Raw genomic sequence first — 15,874 nt, forward strand, 5'->3', positions numbered from 1 at the left:
GAGAAACACAGAGAGAGAGAGAGGCAGACAGACAGAGAGAGAGAGAGAGAGAGAGAGAGAGAGAGAGAGAGAGAGAGAGAGAGAGAGAGAGAGATAAATGAAGAGTTGGAGAAAGAAAAAATTAAATACAAAAATAATATACACAAATATTCTCTCTTCACACTTGTGCTCAAAGCCATAGGCTATAGCTAACCTACATTTCTGCATGTGATTTGGGCTCCATGCAAGGTATACTTTGCTAAAAACAATAACATGAGACACCCCTGTGTTTGGAAAAGAATGCCAAGCTAACCATCATAATTGGTTGCCTCTCACCTAGTGAGCATCCCAGGGGCCAAACCATGTTGATCAGTTTTGATTGCACATGAAAATCTGAGTGGGTACATTTTTACAATTATTTTTACGCAGAGTGAAATTAACAGTCTGGATTTTGCTGTTCATGAACATCTTCTAAGCATGATGGATTTGCACTTCCTCATTATGAGTTCTAAAAGTGGCTGATCTACGAACTGATGCTCGTTCCGCAGTAAGGGTGAATAATACCATTCATGCCATGTCACGCACCAAAATTAGCCGATCTACAAGCTCACAACCCCGGCTCGCCCAGTGTATGTGTCGAAGTGTCCCTGAGCAAGACACTTAACCCCTAGCAGCGCTCCCTCCACATACACTCGTCATAGGCATCTGAGCAGCCATCTGTTGGGTGAAATTGTACAAGCAATTTCCCCTCCCTCAGGGACCAGAAAATACTCCCTTTCCTTCCGTACCTTTATCAGCATCTCAAAAGTGAACACTCCTGTAAAGACATAATCGAAGTAGCGTAGCACCTGCAACGAGAAGACAAAAACATCATGTGAAAACATGTGAGAATGACTGTATAGAACAGTCATTCTCAACCTTTTTTGATTTCATGGACCCCCAGTTTGATATGCATTAGATCACAGACCCCCATTAGATTAGATTTTTATCTCTAGGACCGCAACCGGCACTGTAACATCCTCAGTGGATATTTAACCAAATCCATTTGGTTCCATTTCTACACTCTCAGAATTACAAACACCTGCAAGGGTCCATTTGGACGCCTGGTGGTCCCTGGGCCTGATGTTGAGAACCATTGATATAAAATAAAATTGTTTTCTAACATGAAAAATAGTTGATAGAATAACTTTAAAACTAAAAAATTTAACAACATCATTACTGACTGGACCCTGAATGTTTCAGAGATACTGGATGATTAAATTGTCTCCATTAATGTGTATACTGAACAAGGTTTGGGAATAAAACAGAATTAATAAAAGGTTCAGATCAGTATCCTTAGACTTGAATTACTAATGGTAGAAGAAATGGACCAAAATCACTGTCAGACACAGTAGAGCAGTGGTTCCCAAACCTTTTAACTCAAGACCCAAAAGAGAAATTAGACGTTTGCCCGGGATCCAAAGTAGTGAAAATAGCAGATCTACAAGCTCACAACATGTCGCGACTATTTTCACTACATCTTAAACTTGTTTTAAATGTATTCATGGGAATTATTAGATTTTATTTATGAAATGCTTTTGAAAAGTGTTGGAATTGTTTTTGATTTATGAAAAGTTGTGATTTTTTTGTCTAAACCTTTTACAAGGTTTAGAAATAATATATATAAATATTTATTTTTTTATGTAGGAAACGGACAAAAGGAGATATTAATCTCAACCCATGAACATTGGTGCAGTAGAGGAGCATGTGAAGTGCAGACAGGCTCACATTGTTACGAGGGGATTCGGGCCAGACGGGGTCCTCGGCAGCCAAGGCGATACTGCTCATAGCGATCACTGACAGGATGAGCCCCTCAAAGTAAGTCCATGTGCACAAAAAGTGGCAACCCCGCCGAAACCTGAAAACAGAAAGAAAATAAGAATATGTACGGGCCCAGCGAGACAAAGACTTTTTTCTCCCCCATATGAGAATCATAGCTCCAATATTGTCTAATTTCAAAGAATCGTGAAAGGAAAGTGTAGCATTTTGAATATTGAATATTTTATAAACACAAATCCTGTCTCTGACACAAAACATTTTCTGATTCTGAATTTGGTGGTCCTTGACATGAAAAAGTGCAGTGTGCTTACACCTGCTTTTCATTGGGTGTATTTCATGCTAGCCAGATCACTGTGCTTTGCATGGACATGGAAAAAATTGTATTCTGTATGTGAATGGATTGGTTTAATTGTATGTGTGTGTGCGTGCGTGCGGGTGTGTGCGTGTGCGTGTGCGTGTGCGTGTGCGTGTGCGTGTGCGTGTGCGTGTGCGTGTGCGTGTGCGTGTGCGTGTGCTTGTGCGTCGGTCCTACTCACGGGTTGGTGGTAGACAGAATGAACATGGAGCTGTAGGGAGGCATGGGTCTTTTTCCTTCACCTACTTTCTCATCATCATCGTCATCATTCTTGTCCTCCTTCTTTGGCAGGGGCTCTGTGTTGGCGTTCTTATTGACTGGATGTGGGGAAGTCAAAGTCAAGGCCATTTATTTATGAAGCACATTGTTGACCAAAGTGCAGTACAATGAAGGCAAGTCAAATCAGTACAAATGTCAATGATTCAAAATAAAATAAGATGTATTAAGAAGATGTATTATTGACAAGCTTTAAGCTATGGAAAAAAGGAGTGTCAACCACTTAAAGCTGTCCGGCAGGAACCAGCTAACTCCATTTTGATGCTTTTGCATTTCTTTCCATGAATCAGGGCCATTGAACACCCTTTACGTCTGTGTGTTGGTAAAAAAAATATTGAACCAATGAAAACCATTAAAAAGCACTTCTGGTTTTGCTGACTCCAGGCTCCACCCCCTTTTGACATCCAACCTCATTGTGAGCTTGGAGGTCCATTCAGCTGTTCTTATCAATGATGAACAAAACCTCCTAACTCAACTTTTTTTCATTTCCTGAAAAATTAACATTTTGGAGTTAGCTGGTTCCTGCCGGACAGCAGAGATAAACTTAGTTGACCGGTGCTGTCTTTTCCGGAAAATAGCTGATAAACTAATTTCACTGAATGTTCACCCCAGAATAGGGACGCCATGGTTCAAGTGGATAAGACGAGACTTACAAGTGTCAATAAACAAGGAATACCAAAAGGGGTAAACTGTGTCCAAAGCAGCAATAGAGAAGACTCTACAGACTGTGTAATAATGTGTGAAGCCCCTGAAGGGCTTCAAATGTGCGTGAATACCTTCTATTGTGTATTTCTCATTTCTCTACTCTCTGATGCATTGGCATCCTGCATACCTGCACATGCACATGCCATACTTAGACACGCCCTTTTCCATCTCTAATTAACATAACATGTATTTTCTGTAAATGCGTAACTTTACTGTAGAATGAGAATCCTAACACTTAATTATTGGCGGACTGCAGTCAACATCTACAAAATAAAACAGCGTGGTTTGACATATGATTACACAAAAAAATTGAGAAGAGAAGAGAAGAGAAGAGAAGAGAAGAGAAGAGAAGAGAAGAGAAGAGAAGAGAAGAGAAGAGAAGAGAAGAGAAGAGAAGAGAAGAGAAGAGAAGAGAAGAGAAGAGAAGAGACATATGTTCCCTCCCTTACCCTGCAGTATAGCGTTGGTGGATGGAAACACAGGCATGTCCAGTGCTGTGTAGTCTGGGTGAGGCAGACGTTGGTGCGTTATGTTCCCATAGGCGTCCAGCCCCACCAGGCTGCCATGAGTGGCGCTGTTGGCCAGGTGGAGTGCTGATCCGAAGCCGGGCGCCCGTCCGTGGCTGGTGACCAGGATGGGATGGCCCTGGCCCGGAGGGGTGGAGACCGACACCAGCTTGGTGTTCATGAGGTTGTCCAGGTCTTCGCTATACTGGCTGTCCTGCCGGGAGAGGGTCTTCTGGATGGGCCGAGTGGTGGAGAGGTTAGGGCCGCTACCGTCCCTGAAAAGTAGAAGTGTCATGGGGAGGAAGAGGACATTTTCAATCAATCAATCGGTTTTATTTACTGCAGGGATGCCGGCTTTGTCGAGCGCCTACTACACAAACACAATTGGCCCGTGTTCGGGGGAGGTGAAGCCGGGCGGGGAGGGTGAGAATTGTCACTGCATGTATTCCTAAGGGCTGGGGAGTGTTGGGCGGGAGGAGTAGGACTAAGGCTCTACATCTTCCCGGTGGGGGCTCCTCACTGGCAGGTGAGTCAGTAGTATACAACAGCATTGACAACAGAGCAAGTGTGTGGAGAGGAATCAATTGGCACAACAGCTAAATTGGAGAGTTAAAGGGGTAGAAAGAAACAAACAAACAAATAAAAAAAAGAAACAGTAATAATAAGAGACAAAATATAATACCTGCACAATCAAACACATCACATTCAAAATGAGGAGAGGGAGAAGGAGAGGAGAGGAGAGGAGAGGAGAGGAGAGGAGAGGAGAGGAGAGGAGAGGAGAGGAGAGGAGAGGAGAGGATCAATGTGCAGGAATGCAGAAGTAAAGAAGAGAGTCTGGCGGACAGAAAGGAGACAGAGAAAATCATTAAAAGAGGGATGGAAGAGAGAAGAGATAGTGGGGTCATTTCATTTGATTTTTGGATAAGAGGATATGACAGGAAATAGAATGAATGCCCAGATGCATCCTTGCCCTTTCTCCTCATCCATTATCGCGTTGGCATAGCTACACAGCAAAATACTGCGCTTTAGTTTAACAAACACTCAGGACTTTTCCGTGTGCTTCAGGCGTTGTTTGTACCTTCGACGATGCTGCCGCGTCCTCTTCCCCTCTCCGTCGGGCTGGTTGCTGTGGCGGCTACACCGGGGCTTCCTCTCGGCCCCCTCGCCACCGGCGCCCTCCTGCTCCCCGGCCTCTCCGCCGCCGTCCGTCCCTTTTCTCTTCTTCTGCTTGCCCGCTCCGACCACACCTCCTCCGCCGTTAGGGCTGTCACCATCATGACATTTTAGTCGACGATTACTTGTCGTACAAATAATTGCGATCAGCGGTTTAATTGTGTCTTTGACACTGACCACTGGAACATGTGCACCGGGTGTATATAACAAATACAATACAATCAAAATAAAATAATGTACTATGGCCAACATAGGCCATATTTCATAATTTTATAATAGTGGCATAGCCGATTAATAAGCACACAACGCGTTGCAACGCATTATTGATCGGCTATTTACACAATTCTTTTTAAATGTTTGAACATATATGAATATCTTTCACCGCGGATTATTACGATTATGACGCTTATGCAAAACAACCGCGACTATCTCAAATAATCACGATCGGCCGATGATGTAATAATCGTGCCAGGCCTACCCCTCCTCCTCCTCGCCGCTCTTCCGGTGTGTCCCTCTGAGCTTGCGGTGCTCGGACTGCCCGCCTCCGCCCCGGCCTCCGCCGCCGCCGCTCCGGGTGTGGTGGTGCCTCCTCGGGGGCCTCTCCTCGGTGCCCGGCGGCGGGATCTGGACCGGCACGGCGTCCAGGCGGGTGTGCGAGACGTGGTGGTGATGGTGGTGGTGCTGCTCGGCCTTGCGGCTCCGCCGGCTCTCCGTCGACTCGCCGCGCTCCATAGGGGGCCTGCTGCCGCTGCTGGGGCCGGGCCCTACCACGCCCCCGCCTCCCCCGCCCCCGTCTACCTCACCCCCTCGCTCGTGGAGCTGCGTCTGCCGGTGGAGCTCGTCGGTGGGGTGCTGCTGGCTGAAGTGGGGGCCCGGGTGGGCGGCGGTGGTGGTCTTGTTGGTGTTGTTATTGCGGTTCTCGTGGGGGTCCACCACCAGGGGGCGATCCAGGTGGGTCTTCATGTCCGGACGGATTTGGCGCGAGAAGTTGACCTGCAAGGGCAAAGAGAGAGAGAGAGAGAGAGAGAGAGAGAGAGAGAGAGAGAGAGGAAGGGGAGAGCAGAAGAAGGGAAAGGAGGAAAATAAGGTTGGAAAGGAGGAGTGGGAAGATCCGGGGTTGGTAAAGAGAATGGAAAATTTGTGTCAACGATAACGAGCAAGTGATGAAGAGGCTGAGATTTTAGCTTAACTTAAACATGCAGGGTCCTCTTAAAAAATAAACAGTTCTCAACATGCTGCTTTAAGATCCATCCACACCAAGAATGATGAAGAGATGAACTATCAAGAACTATATGTGAGCTAATGAAGTGAGCATCCACACTGACGCACGGTAACGCTCTGTAAACACATTGAGCATAAACACCCTGCTCCATTGGCTGTCAATGTTTCTTTCATTCATCAATTAGCTCTAGTCTAGTCTCCACTGATGACGTGAGTCCGCCATTCACGTGAGTTAGAAAGATATAAACATATTTATAGCTATCATTATAGTCATCATTCTTGGTATTCAATCCGAAAACGTGTGTCATTTTAGATTTGAGCTATAACCATTATTTTATACGTTGGCTATTCAAAAATAGCATGATGAGCTTGTAGATCTGCTATTTTTGAAAAATCTTGGAAAATGTGTCCAAATCTTTGAATATATATATTTTTTAAAGCGAACATTTGTAACTCAAATCTTTGCTTCTGGAGGTCCTTTTAACAAAATGTACAAATGTTCGCTTAAAAAATATATGTATTCAAAGATTTGCACACATTTTCAGGATTTTTCTAAAATAGCAGATCTACAAACTCATAGCAAGCTATGAGCTTATATACAGTATATGCTATTTTTGAATAGCCAAAGAAATCTAAAATGATAGAGATGCGTTCCTGGATTGAATGGGTTATACTAGAACATACAATTAAACTGAAATATTCTTTGTCATCATCATAATCATCATCCCCATCACTTGTGTACACTGATACCACAAGGCTAGGGGGCAGCGTTTTTTTTGCCTTGTCCTTTACATTGTTCTGCTCCCCGCTCCCTGTCCTTGCCTTCCAGTGTTCGTCGGGGTCCAGCTCGTTGTAGAGCGCCTCCCGGCTGGACGCCAGGGTCTGCTTCCTCAGCTCCTTGGTACGCTGCTCCCACACCGACTTACTGTTGTTGTTGTTCCCCTTGCTGTTGTTCTTCTGCTGCTCCTTACTGCAAAGCGAAAGAGGGTGGGAGAGAAGGAAAGAGACAGAGACAGAGAGAGAGAGAGAGACGGGTTGAGAGTGTCAGAAATCAGTTTTAGGCTGTATAATACCGACACACCGCAAAATTGACTCAGGATTTTGCGGCGTAGGTATAGCGTTGAAACACTAGGACGAGACATCCAACACTCACAGAATCACGAATGAGTGAATGGGGCCGATACACCAAGACACAGACCACACACATGTACAGGGTCACCTGGCTGGGCCTGCGTTGTACAAGAGGCCGCTCAACACAGCACGGGGGTTGATTGTCTAAAAAGCACGTTTCCCAAAGTGAACGCAGGGAATGAAGGCCCTGCAGACTTTGGGAACACCCACACGCAAAGTGTGAACACAAAGATGAGGAAAGCTCACGATCAGGATTTTCGTCTAGAGAAAGTCAAATCCAAAACATAAAAAAGGGGAAAAAAGAAAAAAGAATAAACCCTCTTACGGTACTTACTACAGAAGAAGACCCCAAATGGCGCCCCAGAATCTCTGCTAAAGTAGCTTAAAATGGAGGAGCCACAGAAATCACAACAGTCTGTTAATGGACTATTGTGACCGAGCGTACGTTTTTGTTGTACCTCTGCAGTCCAAAAAAATCCAATAATCCAATGGCAGACTGCCATGTGGTCAATGCCACATCCACCCCCTCCCCTTGCTCTGTCTGTCCAAAAGTTCTACAGAAGTAAGAAGAGCCAAAATGGCTTCCAAAGTAATCCACTTTCGCTAAGTGATTCTCCCAGGGCCAAGTCAGCCACATTAAAGAGACAACGAGGAAACAAGCAACAAAAAAGTATACTCAAAAACATCAAGCCAATGCCAAAGTACAAAGTAAAATCCACAGTGTTAAAGAGACAACTTTGCTGATTTTCAATCTAAATCCCACTGTTCTGATGTGAGGAGATCAATAATAGTGTGGAAGGGGAAAAAGGTTGTAACTCCACAATAACAGAAAACATAAAATACACTAGTACAGAGCCCTGAGGGACTCCGGTCAACCATATAGAGTTCAAGTGGTGAAGTGCAAAACACACTGCCTGCGCAGCACAGTGGTGCCTGAAGTGCCACGTGTAGAGCCACCAACAGGAAGCATCGCGCTGCCACGCGCTATATAGGGAGAACGCCATTGAGGACACAGTGTGTGGGACATCAACTTGTTGTAACTTGTGTTGCAGGTAACTTTGATTCCTCACCTGAATAGTCACTCTTCAGAGCTATGGCTGACCAGGCACTCTCTTTTTTTTGGGGGGGGGGGGGGGGGTTATAATGATGGGATTGTGTGCCATGCAACTCTGGATATTTCTCTATTTCAATAGTCTGTCCTTGTCCATTGTGCCTCGACAACAACAGGTTGGGACTAGTCTGCAGGTTGGGATATCTGCTATGGGAGCAGAAGAAGAGTTTGCATGCTCATGGCTACCCGGAAAAAAAAAGAAAAAAGAAAAGTTTTCAGTGGCACCCGGAAAGAGAACAGTGGCGTGTCAGGTGGCACGTCAACAAACACTAGCACACGTCTAGCGGTGCCAGTGTGAGGATTTTACATAGTATTACTATATTTTGCCACACTATTGAATTAGGTTGAAAATTCAGCAACGTTTTCCTTTAACACTCAGAGGAGTTTACAATGTAATGAAAGCACCTAAGAAAGCCAATAAAAGACAGAGTTAAAAAAGGAAGGCGAGGATCGCAGTGATGGGGTGGGTGGGGGTTTACGGGGGGCGAGGTAAAGGAAGCCAGTCTCAAGGAGAGGAAAGGAAGGCGAGAGGATGGGAGTCAAATCAAGAGAGAGTGAGCGAGAGCAAGAGAGAGAGAGAGAGAGAGAGAGAGAGAGAGAGAGAGAGAGAGAGAGAGAGAGAGAGAGAGAGAGAGTAGGACGTCATAAATGAAGAAACAAATAAATAAATAAATACCAGTCCAGAAAGGGGTCGGAAGTGTTGTGATTCTCACTGTTTACTTTGTTGCTGAGGAGGGAAACAGGCATTGTGTGAGATGGCACAGAGACAACACAAGGACGCGTCCAGTCTAAAATGACATCCATCCATCACTGTGACAACACCTACAGGCCAATTCTTATTTTGTCACCCTTCAGCCCTTTCCATACAGTTTCACTTGACAAACAAGACTTCTTTGCAATGGAGAAAAAGTGTTGAAGGACCCTTTTTGTTGATACTTTTCACTTTTGTCAGCTGAAAAGAATGGCACAAGAATGACACCTGCAACTAAAAAAAACTGAAAATCATGAAAACCATACAAGTTGTGCAATATAAATATGTATTACTGAGTTAATGAAAATAGATTCTAAAAGAGGAATGTGTCAATCTGTAGATGTTTAAATAACGTTGGTCCTATCTGCTTTTGAGAAATGCACACGTACTATGTATTATTTGACAATGTTGAACCATGAAAATAAGGCAATACTTTTTCCCAGCATGAAATGGATACAAAGCATTTCCGAATGGATGCTTCCTCCTCACACACACCCCCCCCCACACACACACACACACACACACACACACACACACACACACACACACACACACACACACACACACACACACACACACACACACACACACTCTACTCATCTCTCATTTTGCACTGTGCTGCAGATTTTGCACTGTCCTGCCCTTTTGCAATCTCCTGTATTTAACCTTTCTTGCATCACTCTCCACCCTGCATGTGTATGGATGCTTGGTTCTGATTCTTTCCATTTCAGATCCCTTGAGTCTAGAAAATCTTTCCTGTTCAATTGCTGGATTGTATTCGTTTTGTACTTTTCACATGCTTGAATTAAATCTGAACATTTCCCGCCATGTTTCTACAACTTCAACTGCAATACTTAATACATACTCTGACACCGAACTCTGTTGCGTGGTGAAAATAGCAGATCTACAAGCTCACAGCGCATTGAGGCACGACATGTTGTGAGCTTGTTGATCCTGCCATTTGTTGTATGACTAAGTACAAATCAGGCTGCACTCTTGCTGTCAGAATCTTCATCTCTTCTTTATGGTCGCCCTATTTCATGTAATCCAAAGGGTAAAAGTTTAATTAAAACTCAGGATTTTGCAGTATAAGATTTTAGCCTTTTCTCTTCCTCTGCACATCTCACTGTGAATACATTCTCTCTCTCTAAAATATACGCAGTCAAAACAACACACATACCTGCACTCCGCAAAGGGAACATCAGGCTAAACAAAGGTTAAATGGACACATAGGGCCCGATTCACTAAGCTGGTCGTAAATAACGTGTAAAAAAAAAAAGACTAAAGGAGGGTGTATTTTCTCTAAGCAAAAACTGACGTGCGATTCACCAACGCCTGTGTAAATCCCTGAAATGTGCGGATCACATGTGTTCCTAATTTTCGTCTGACAGTCAGAGGCGCTTGCTCGCGGAGATCATTTGATTTCATTTTATTTGAGGTTTGGCACATTGTAATTGATTTTGCATGAAGAATAAAGAATTCTAATGACATACGCAAGCTTTGACCCCATGTAAGCCTCGGAGCAGACTTGAGAAAGAGCAGACCTCGCGCAAAATTCACAGACAGAAAAGATGAATGAATCAGACTACTAACGTGGGAAGTTGCGTAAATGCCTTTACGTTCAAAATATGGGCGTAAACAGCTTGAATCGGGCCCATTGTGTCTAAGTGCACGCACAGTGCACATAATCACATAATCACACACGCACGCACGCACGCACGCACGCACGCACGCACGCACGCACGCACGCACGCACGCACACACACACACACACACACACACACACACACACACACACACACACACACACACACACACACACACACACACACACAGCTAGGTCTAGGTGATCACAAAGTAGGGGAGTCTCTAGGGCTGTGAGGGCGCGCTTATTTTGGGGTACCAAAATGGTGGGATAGAACTGTCCAAAAGGAAAAAAAAGAAAAAAAAAATGGAAAAAAATGTTTATATTTATTTTTATCTTGGTGGTCCGCGGACCCCCTGGTGGTCCGCTGACCCCCTGTGAGTGTTGGGACCCGCGGGGACCCCCCTGGAACATGGCGGACCCCTTGTTTTTTTTTTTTTCCACGAACGGTTTGCTTGTTTCTGTCGCTTGTTTTTGAAAACCTGGCATAAGCCTGGCATCCCGACTGACATCACTGACGTATCCTTGGTATTTGTACTTCCGGGTTGCATAATGATGACATCACTGTCGAGTCCTTTGGTGTCATGAACCTAGGCTGGTTTGTTTACCAGATTTACCAGGACAACGTGCTGTACTGTGGCCGTCGCCGTTTGTTTTTGTGTTTGGGATGTACATGCGACGTGAAGGACGGACATATTGTGATCGAGACATGAGTGAAGTGAAAGTAACGGCCTGGGTGGAACAAAGGAGGTAAGTAAGAAGGGGGGGGGGGTTGAAGCGAAGGAGCTGCTGGTGTGTTGTTGTGGAGGAGATAGGCAGAGTTCAATGGCGGCCGCTCGTGTTGTTTCGGCTCAAGCCGTCGCCGTTCGGTGTCGGTGGTGCGCACGCTAAACGGTAAGAAACTGATTCACCTTCCGTTTTGTACGAAATGTGGTGAGTTTAATAAATTATGTTGCGACGTGGAAACTGTGAAGTGAGCAATGATAGGTGCCCTACGCCACCCGTAAATTGTGAAAGTCCGCCGTGGCTACTGTGTTGGCGACATGTGCTGTGTCGGCGTTGTGTTTACTCGATTACAGAGCTGTGGCTATAGCGTCAGCGGCGCGCGGAAGTAACTTTCCGTTTATATAATTAGATGACACCATGAAACTAACATTCTCATAGAGAGGTCACAGACAGGGCCGTTATGGACACAACAAGTCACTACTTTTTACTCAAGTACTGTACTTAAGTAACATTTGAGGTACTTTTACTTTATGCGAGTATTTGCATTTTTCAATACAGATATCTTTAGTTACTAGTTACTTTGCAGATATAGATTATTAATATAAAACATACTCAAGTTTTATATTAAGTTTTAAAAATATTTTGGCTATGCAAAAAGAGCAGGTCAAATCGAAGTAGCTTACTTATTCATTGTTTGGCCACCATGACTGAATAATCATGCAACAAACCCACTGATAATATTCAGTCTAATCCCAACCACCTCACCACTTCGCCACAGGTAATTCACCCTTCTCCAGTCCGGAAAATACCATAGGTCTTTTGCCACACTCCACTTGGTTTGCTTCCAAAATAGGGCCCTTTGAGTTAAGTTAACACTGGATTTTGCTGTGTAAAGTGTGTGGAGTGCATTGCTATGAATAGTCCTTCTTGTTATTTGATATGCTACTTAATGTGCTTAAATGCATATCTGTGTGTCAACATGTAAACAAACACCAAGACAAGTAAATATTTGCAACTGTACAGCATATCGTACACAGTGAAATCCTTAGTGTTAATTTATCCATTTGTGTAAAAGCACAATGACAGAGGAGGGAAACTCACGCTGCAATAGACAGGTTGGCGGCGGACAGAGGGCTGACTTCAGCCAACTCTTTGGCCTTCGCGGCGGCAGCCTTCTTACTGGCGGCCTTCTCTTCCTCCTGCTCATCCTTGGGAAAGATATTATTATTAATACATTATCAATTATTAATAAACTAAAAAATGCAACACAGACACGTAAAATAATGTATTAGAGAAAATACATATATGAATAGAAAGTAAAAATAACACAGAAGTAAATTTCAAAAACAATATTACATTAAAGCAGGACTATAAAAAGTAGGTTTTAAAGGGACACTATCATGATTTTCAACATTATCTCTATATATTTGTTGTTGGAATCTGTCTTGATTAATGTTCCATTAGCAGCCATAAAACTGAGCAGTCTTCCGTTGCATGTCTGAAACGCTGCCGAAGTTGTGAAAGGTTTACCCCCAGTGATGTCACTGGGGGTAAAATATGTGAGTGTGAAAACTACAACCCTTAATTCCTATTTTTTAGCTGCTATCTTCGGTGGCCATGACATTGTCCTTGTTTGCTGTGTTATGGCAAAAATAGAGATCTTGACTGCGGAAAATATGAGTCAGGTTGATGGCGGCCATAGACCGCAGGGTGTGCCATATTGGTGCTGGACCCGCGAAATGCATTATTCTCTGTCAATATCGGTTGTAAATTAACTGTTGTAGTTTCAATAGATTATGCAACAGCATGATAGTGTCCCTTTAAGAAGTGAGCTACTGATTTGGCTAGAAAAGAGAGAGAGAGAGAGAGAGAGAGAGAGGGGGAGGAAGACGAGGACATGTGCTCAACAGTGATTGCCCACTTTTTGAACAGCTCTGTTTCTTGAAGTGAATTTCCCCTATCATTTACTCCATAGAAACTCCTTATATAATGAGTTTTAAGTCTGGAACTAAGTCAACCAACTACGAGATGAGTCTGACAATAAAATATTTAATTCAGCTCAAAATAATTATTAGAAAATGGGAGGGGGGAGCAAAGGTACAAATACGTAATTATTTTAAGAGTGAAGGAACTACTCATCTCATAAACCATTTCACATATCTTTCTCTAAACTAATGATAATTTTGCTTACTTCTTGAATATTTACTTTTCATTATTAGCCTATAGTGTTTATATTGTTAATAATAGTGTTGTTACATATCGTATAACCATCCCTCCGGGCTATGTGATCTAGTGGTAGCAGTAAGTATGAGCTGTGACATTAACAGGTGTGGTAAACATTTCCAGGGTAACAGCCAGCTCCTCCAATCAGATATGTCACTTAAGACTGTGGGTAGAGTATTACTTCTCCATGATATCGCAAACAAAACATGCTTTTCTTAAAACTAGTTTTATACAAACTTGTGGCTTCTACAGGAGCATACACAGTACCATCATTTAACAATCTCATAGCTCGTGGTATATGTACCTTGGATGGTTACAACATTATGGCTAATAATCAAAATCCTCTATGCAGAATATGAATGGGCTTTTCACTTCTGGAAACTCACTGTTGAGCTCTATTGCAAATAATGATAGAGACAGAGAGTGAGAGCGACAGTAGAGACAGAGTGAAAGAGAGGGGGAGGGGGAAAAAAAAGCTTGACTAGGCAAGCCTAGTTAAGCCGTCCCCAGATACATGCCATTGGGGATATGTGTTGGTGAAGTATGATTAATGTACACAACTACGTGTGTACCATTATGTCTAACACAGTGCTACTATCTGCATGCACTTCATGAGTTTACACCATTGACAACTTTGAGTAGCCTAGGCTATGCCAATAAACAGGAAGGAACACTGCCCAGGGTTTAACATAATGGCTTTTATTGAGATGTTTCCCTGTGACTGTTGGGCCTGGCCTGACAGATATTGCTAACTGGCTAGATAATGTACATGTAAACAGGAGCACATAGTGTCATAGGTGCAAAGTAATGCAGGTTTTAAGGGGGGAGCTGCAGTTAGTGTACATTTACAAAAGTAGACACTTGCAAGAAGCACTATTGTGCATATAGAGCACAAAATACCAGCAATTATGTTAGCTTGTTAAGGTTAGCCCCAGCCGACAGTACGTTATGTTAGGTAACGGTAGCTAACGTTACTTAGCTGTAGCTAACATTGACAAAGTTAGACACTTGCTAGAAGCACTATGTAAAGTTATAGCTAGAGCTAGAGCGCAACATACCAGAGTGTTCATGAACGTGACGCAGGGAAAAGAAAGAAATACCAATACATTTGCCAGTTATTAAGCTCCTAAATATGTATTTAGAGAGGAGAACGATTCAAATAGCAGACGTAGACGCAGGAGAAATGAAACACACAGAGTCTAGTAACGGCATGGCTTCCCTGTGCAATCTGTAGCTATGGTCCGTAAGTTACTACTGCAGGTGTGCAATTTGTGCACCAATGTTGTGCTAATGTGCTAACATGAGCTTAGCAGCGTGACGTGAGCTGTGATTGGCGTAAAAGCGTCAGCTGAGCTGTGTGGTGTGGTTATGCTGTGATTGGTCTACTTTTATAGGGACTGTGAATGGTGTAGCAGCATCAGTTGAGCTGTGTAGTTTGCTGTGATTGGTCTACTTTCGTGGTGATATACAAATGGTCTACTTCTTGGGGACATACTGCACATACAGACCAACCCATTCTGCACCACACTGTAAAAATGTTAATAAATACGTAGGTTCAGATAACAGAAGTGACACAAGAGAAATGGTAAACATCAACACATTTTTAAATTAACGCTCACTTACATGTTTAAGATCCTAATCCCTCCTGCAAGTATTTAACCACTTAAACCCTCTATACTTATAACGGACCTGAGTTGCAACTGCACATTATTTTCGCTCTACACCAAATCTCTTCGGCAGAAAATAGCCGATCTACAAGCTCCGGTGTGAGCTTATAGATAGGCTATTTTTGGTAGATGACGTCCCCCCCCCCCCCCACACACACACACACAGAATAGGGATGCTGGGGTTCAAGTGGTTAAATAAAAAAAGATGTGGCAAATTGTGATGTAACACTTTGGCCCGTTCCAATACAGATGCATCCATGGTGCACAGTGCATTATGTAGGGAACAGATAACTCACGCAGGTGTGATTCAACAACGTGGAGTCGGACAGACGCATGCGTGTTTCAACAATGGGGAGTCAGTCACCCGGCCAGTCAGTCAGTAATGGACTCGTACTGGCCAGCCTCTGGGTCCGGCAAAAATGTGACAAGATACTCCCTTGATGGAATGGAAATAGAGAATAGAGGAAAGAGAGAGAGAGAGAGAGAGAGAGAGAGAGAGAGAGAGAGAGAGAGAGGAACGGAGGGGTGGACTGTGGTGGCGTACCTTGGTCAGTTCCTGTGCGTTGGCCAGATTGTCCACAGCGATG

At 43.7% G+C, this 15,874-nt stretch overlaps 1 protein-coding gene across 1 annotated transcript in view; it reads right to left on the reverse strand.

Moving 5' to 3' along the window:
* cacna1aa (calcium channel, voltage-dependent, P/Q type, alpha 1A subunit, a) overlaps positions 1 to 15,874 on the reverse strand; it is a gene marked incomplete at both ends in the record, with an annotated part of 143,437 nt that overhangs the window by 58,981 nt on the left and 68,582 nt on the right. The window contains 10 exon segments of the mRNA XM_084071677.1: positions 768 to 827; positions 1,747 to 1,876; positions 2,334 to 2,469; positions 3,583 to 3,914; positions 4,718 to 4,903; positions 5,291 to 5,805; positions 6,826 to 7,003; positions 8,952 to 9,002; positions 12,499 to 12,605; positions 15,832 to 15,874. The exon segment at positions 15,832 to 15,874 is cut by the window's right edge and continues 25 nt beyond it. Coding sequence (XP_083927803.1) covers positions 768 to 827; positions 1,747 to 1,876; positions 2,334 to 2,469; positions 3,583 to 3,914; positions 4,718 to 4,903; positions 5,291 to 5,805; positions 6,826 to 7,003; positions 8,952 to 9,002; positions 12,499 to 12,605; positions 15,832 to 15,874 — 1,738 coding nt within the window.

Source organism: Gymnoscopelus microlampas (assembly GCF_963454915.1).
Source record: "Gymnoscopelus microlampas genome assembly, chromosome: 11".
Taxonomy (NCBI): domain Eukaryota; kingdom Metazoa; phylum Chordata; class Actinopteri; order Myctophiformes; family Myctophidae; genus Gymnoscopelus; species Gymnoscopelus microlampas.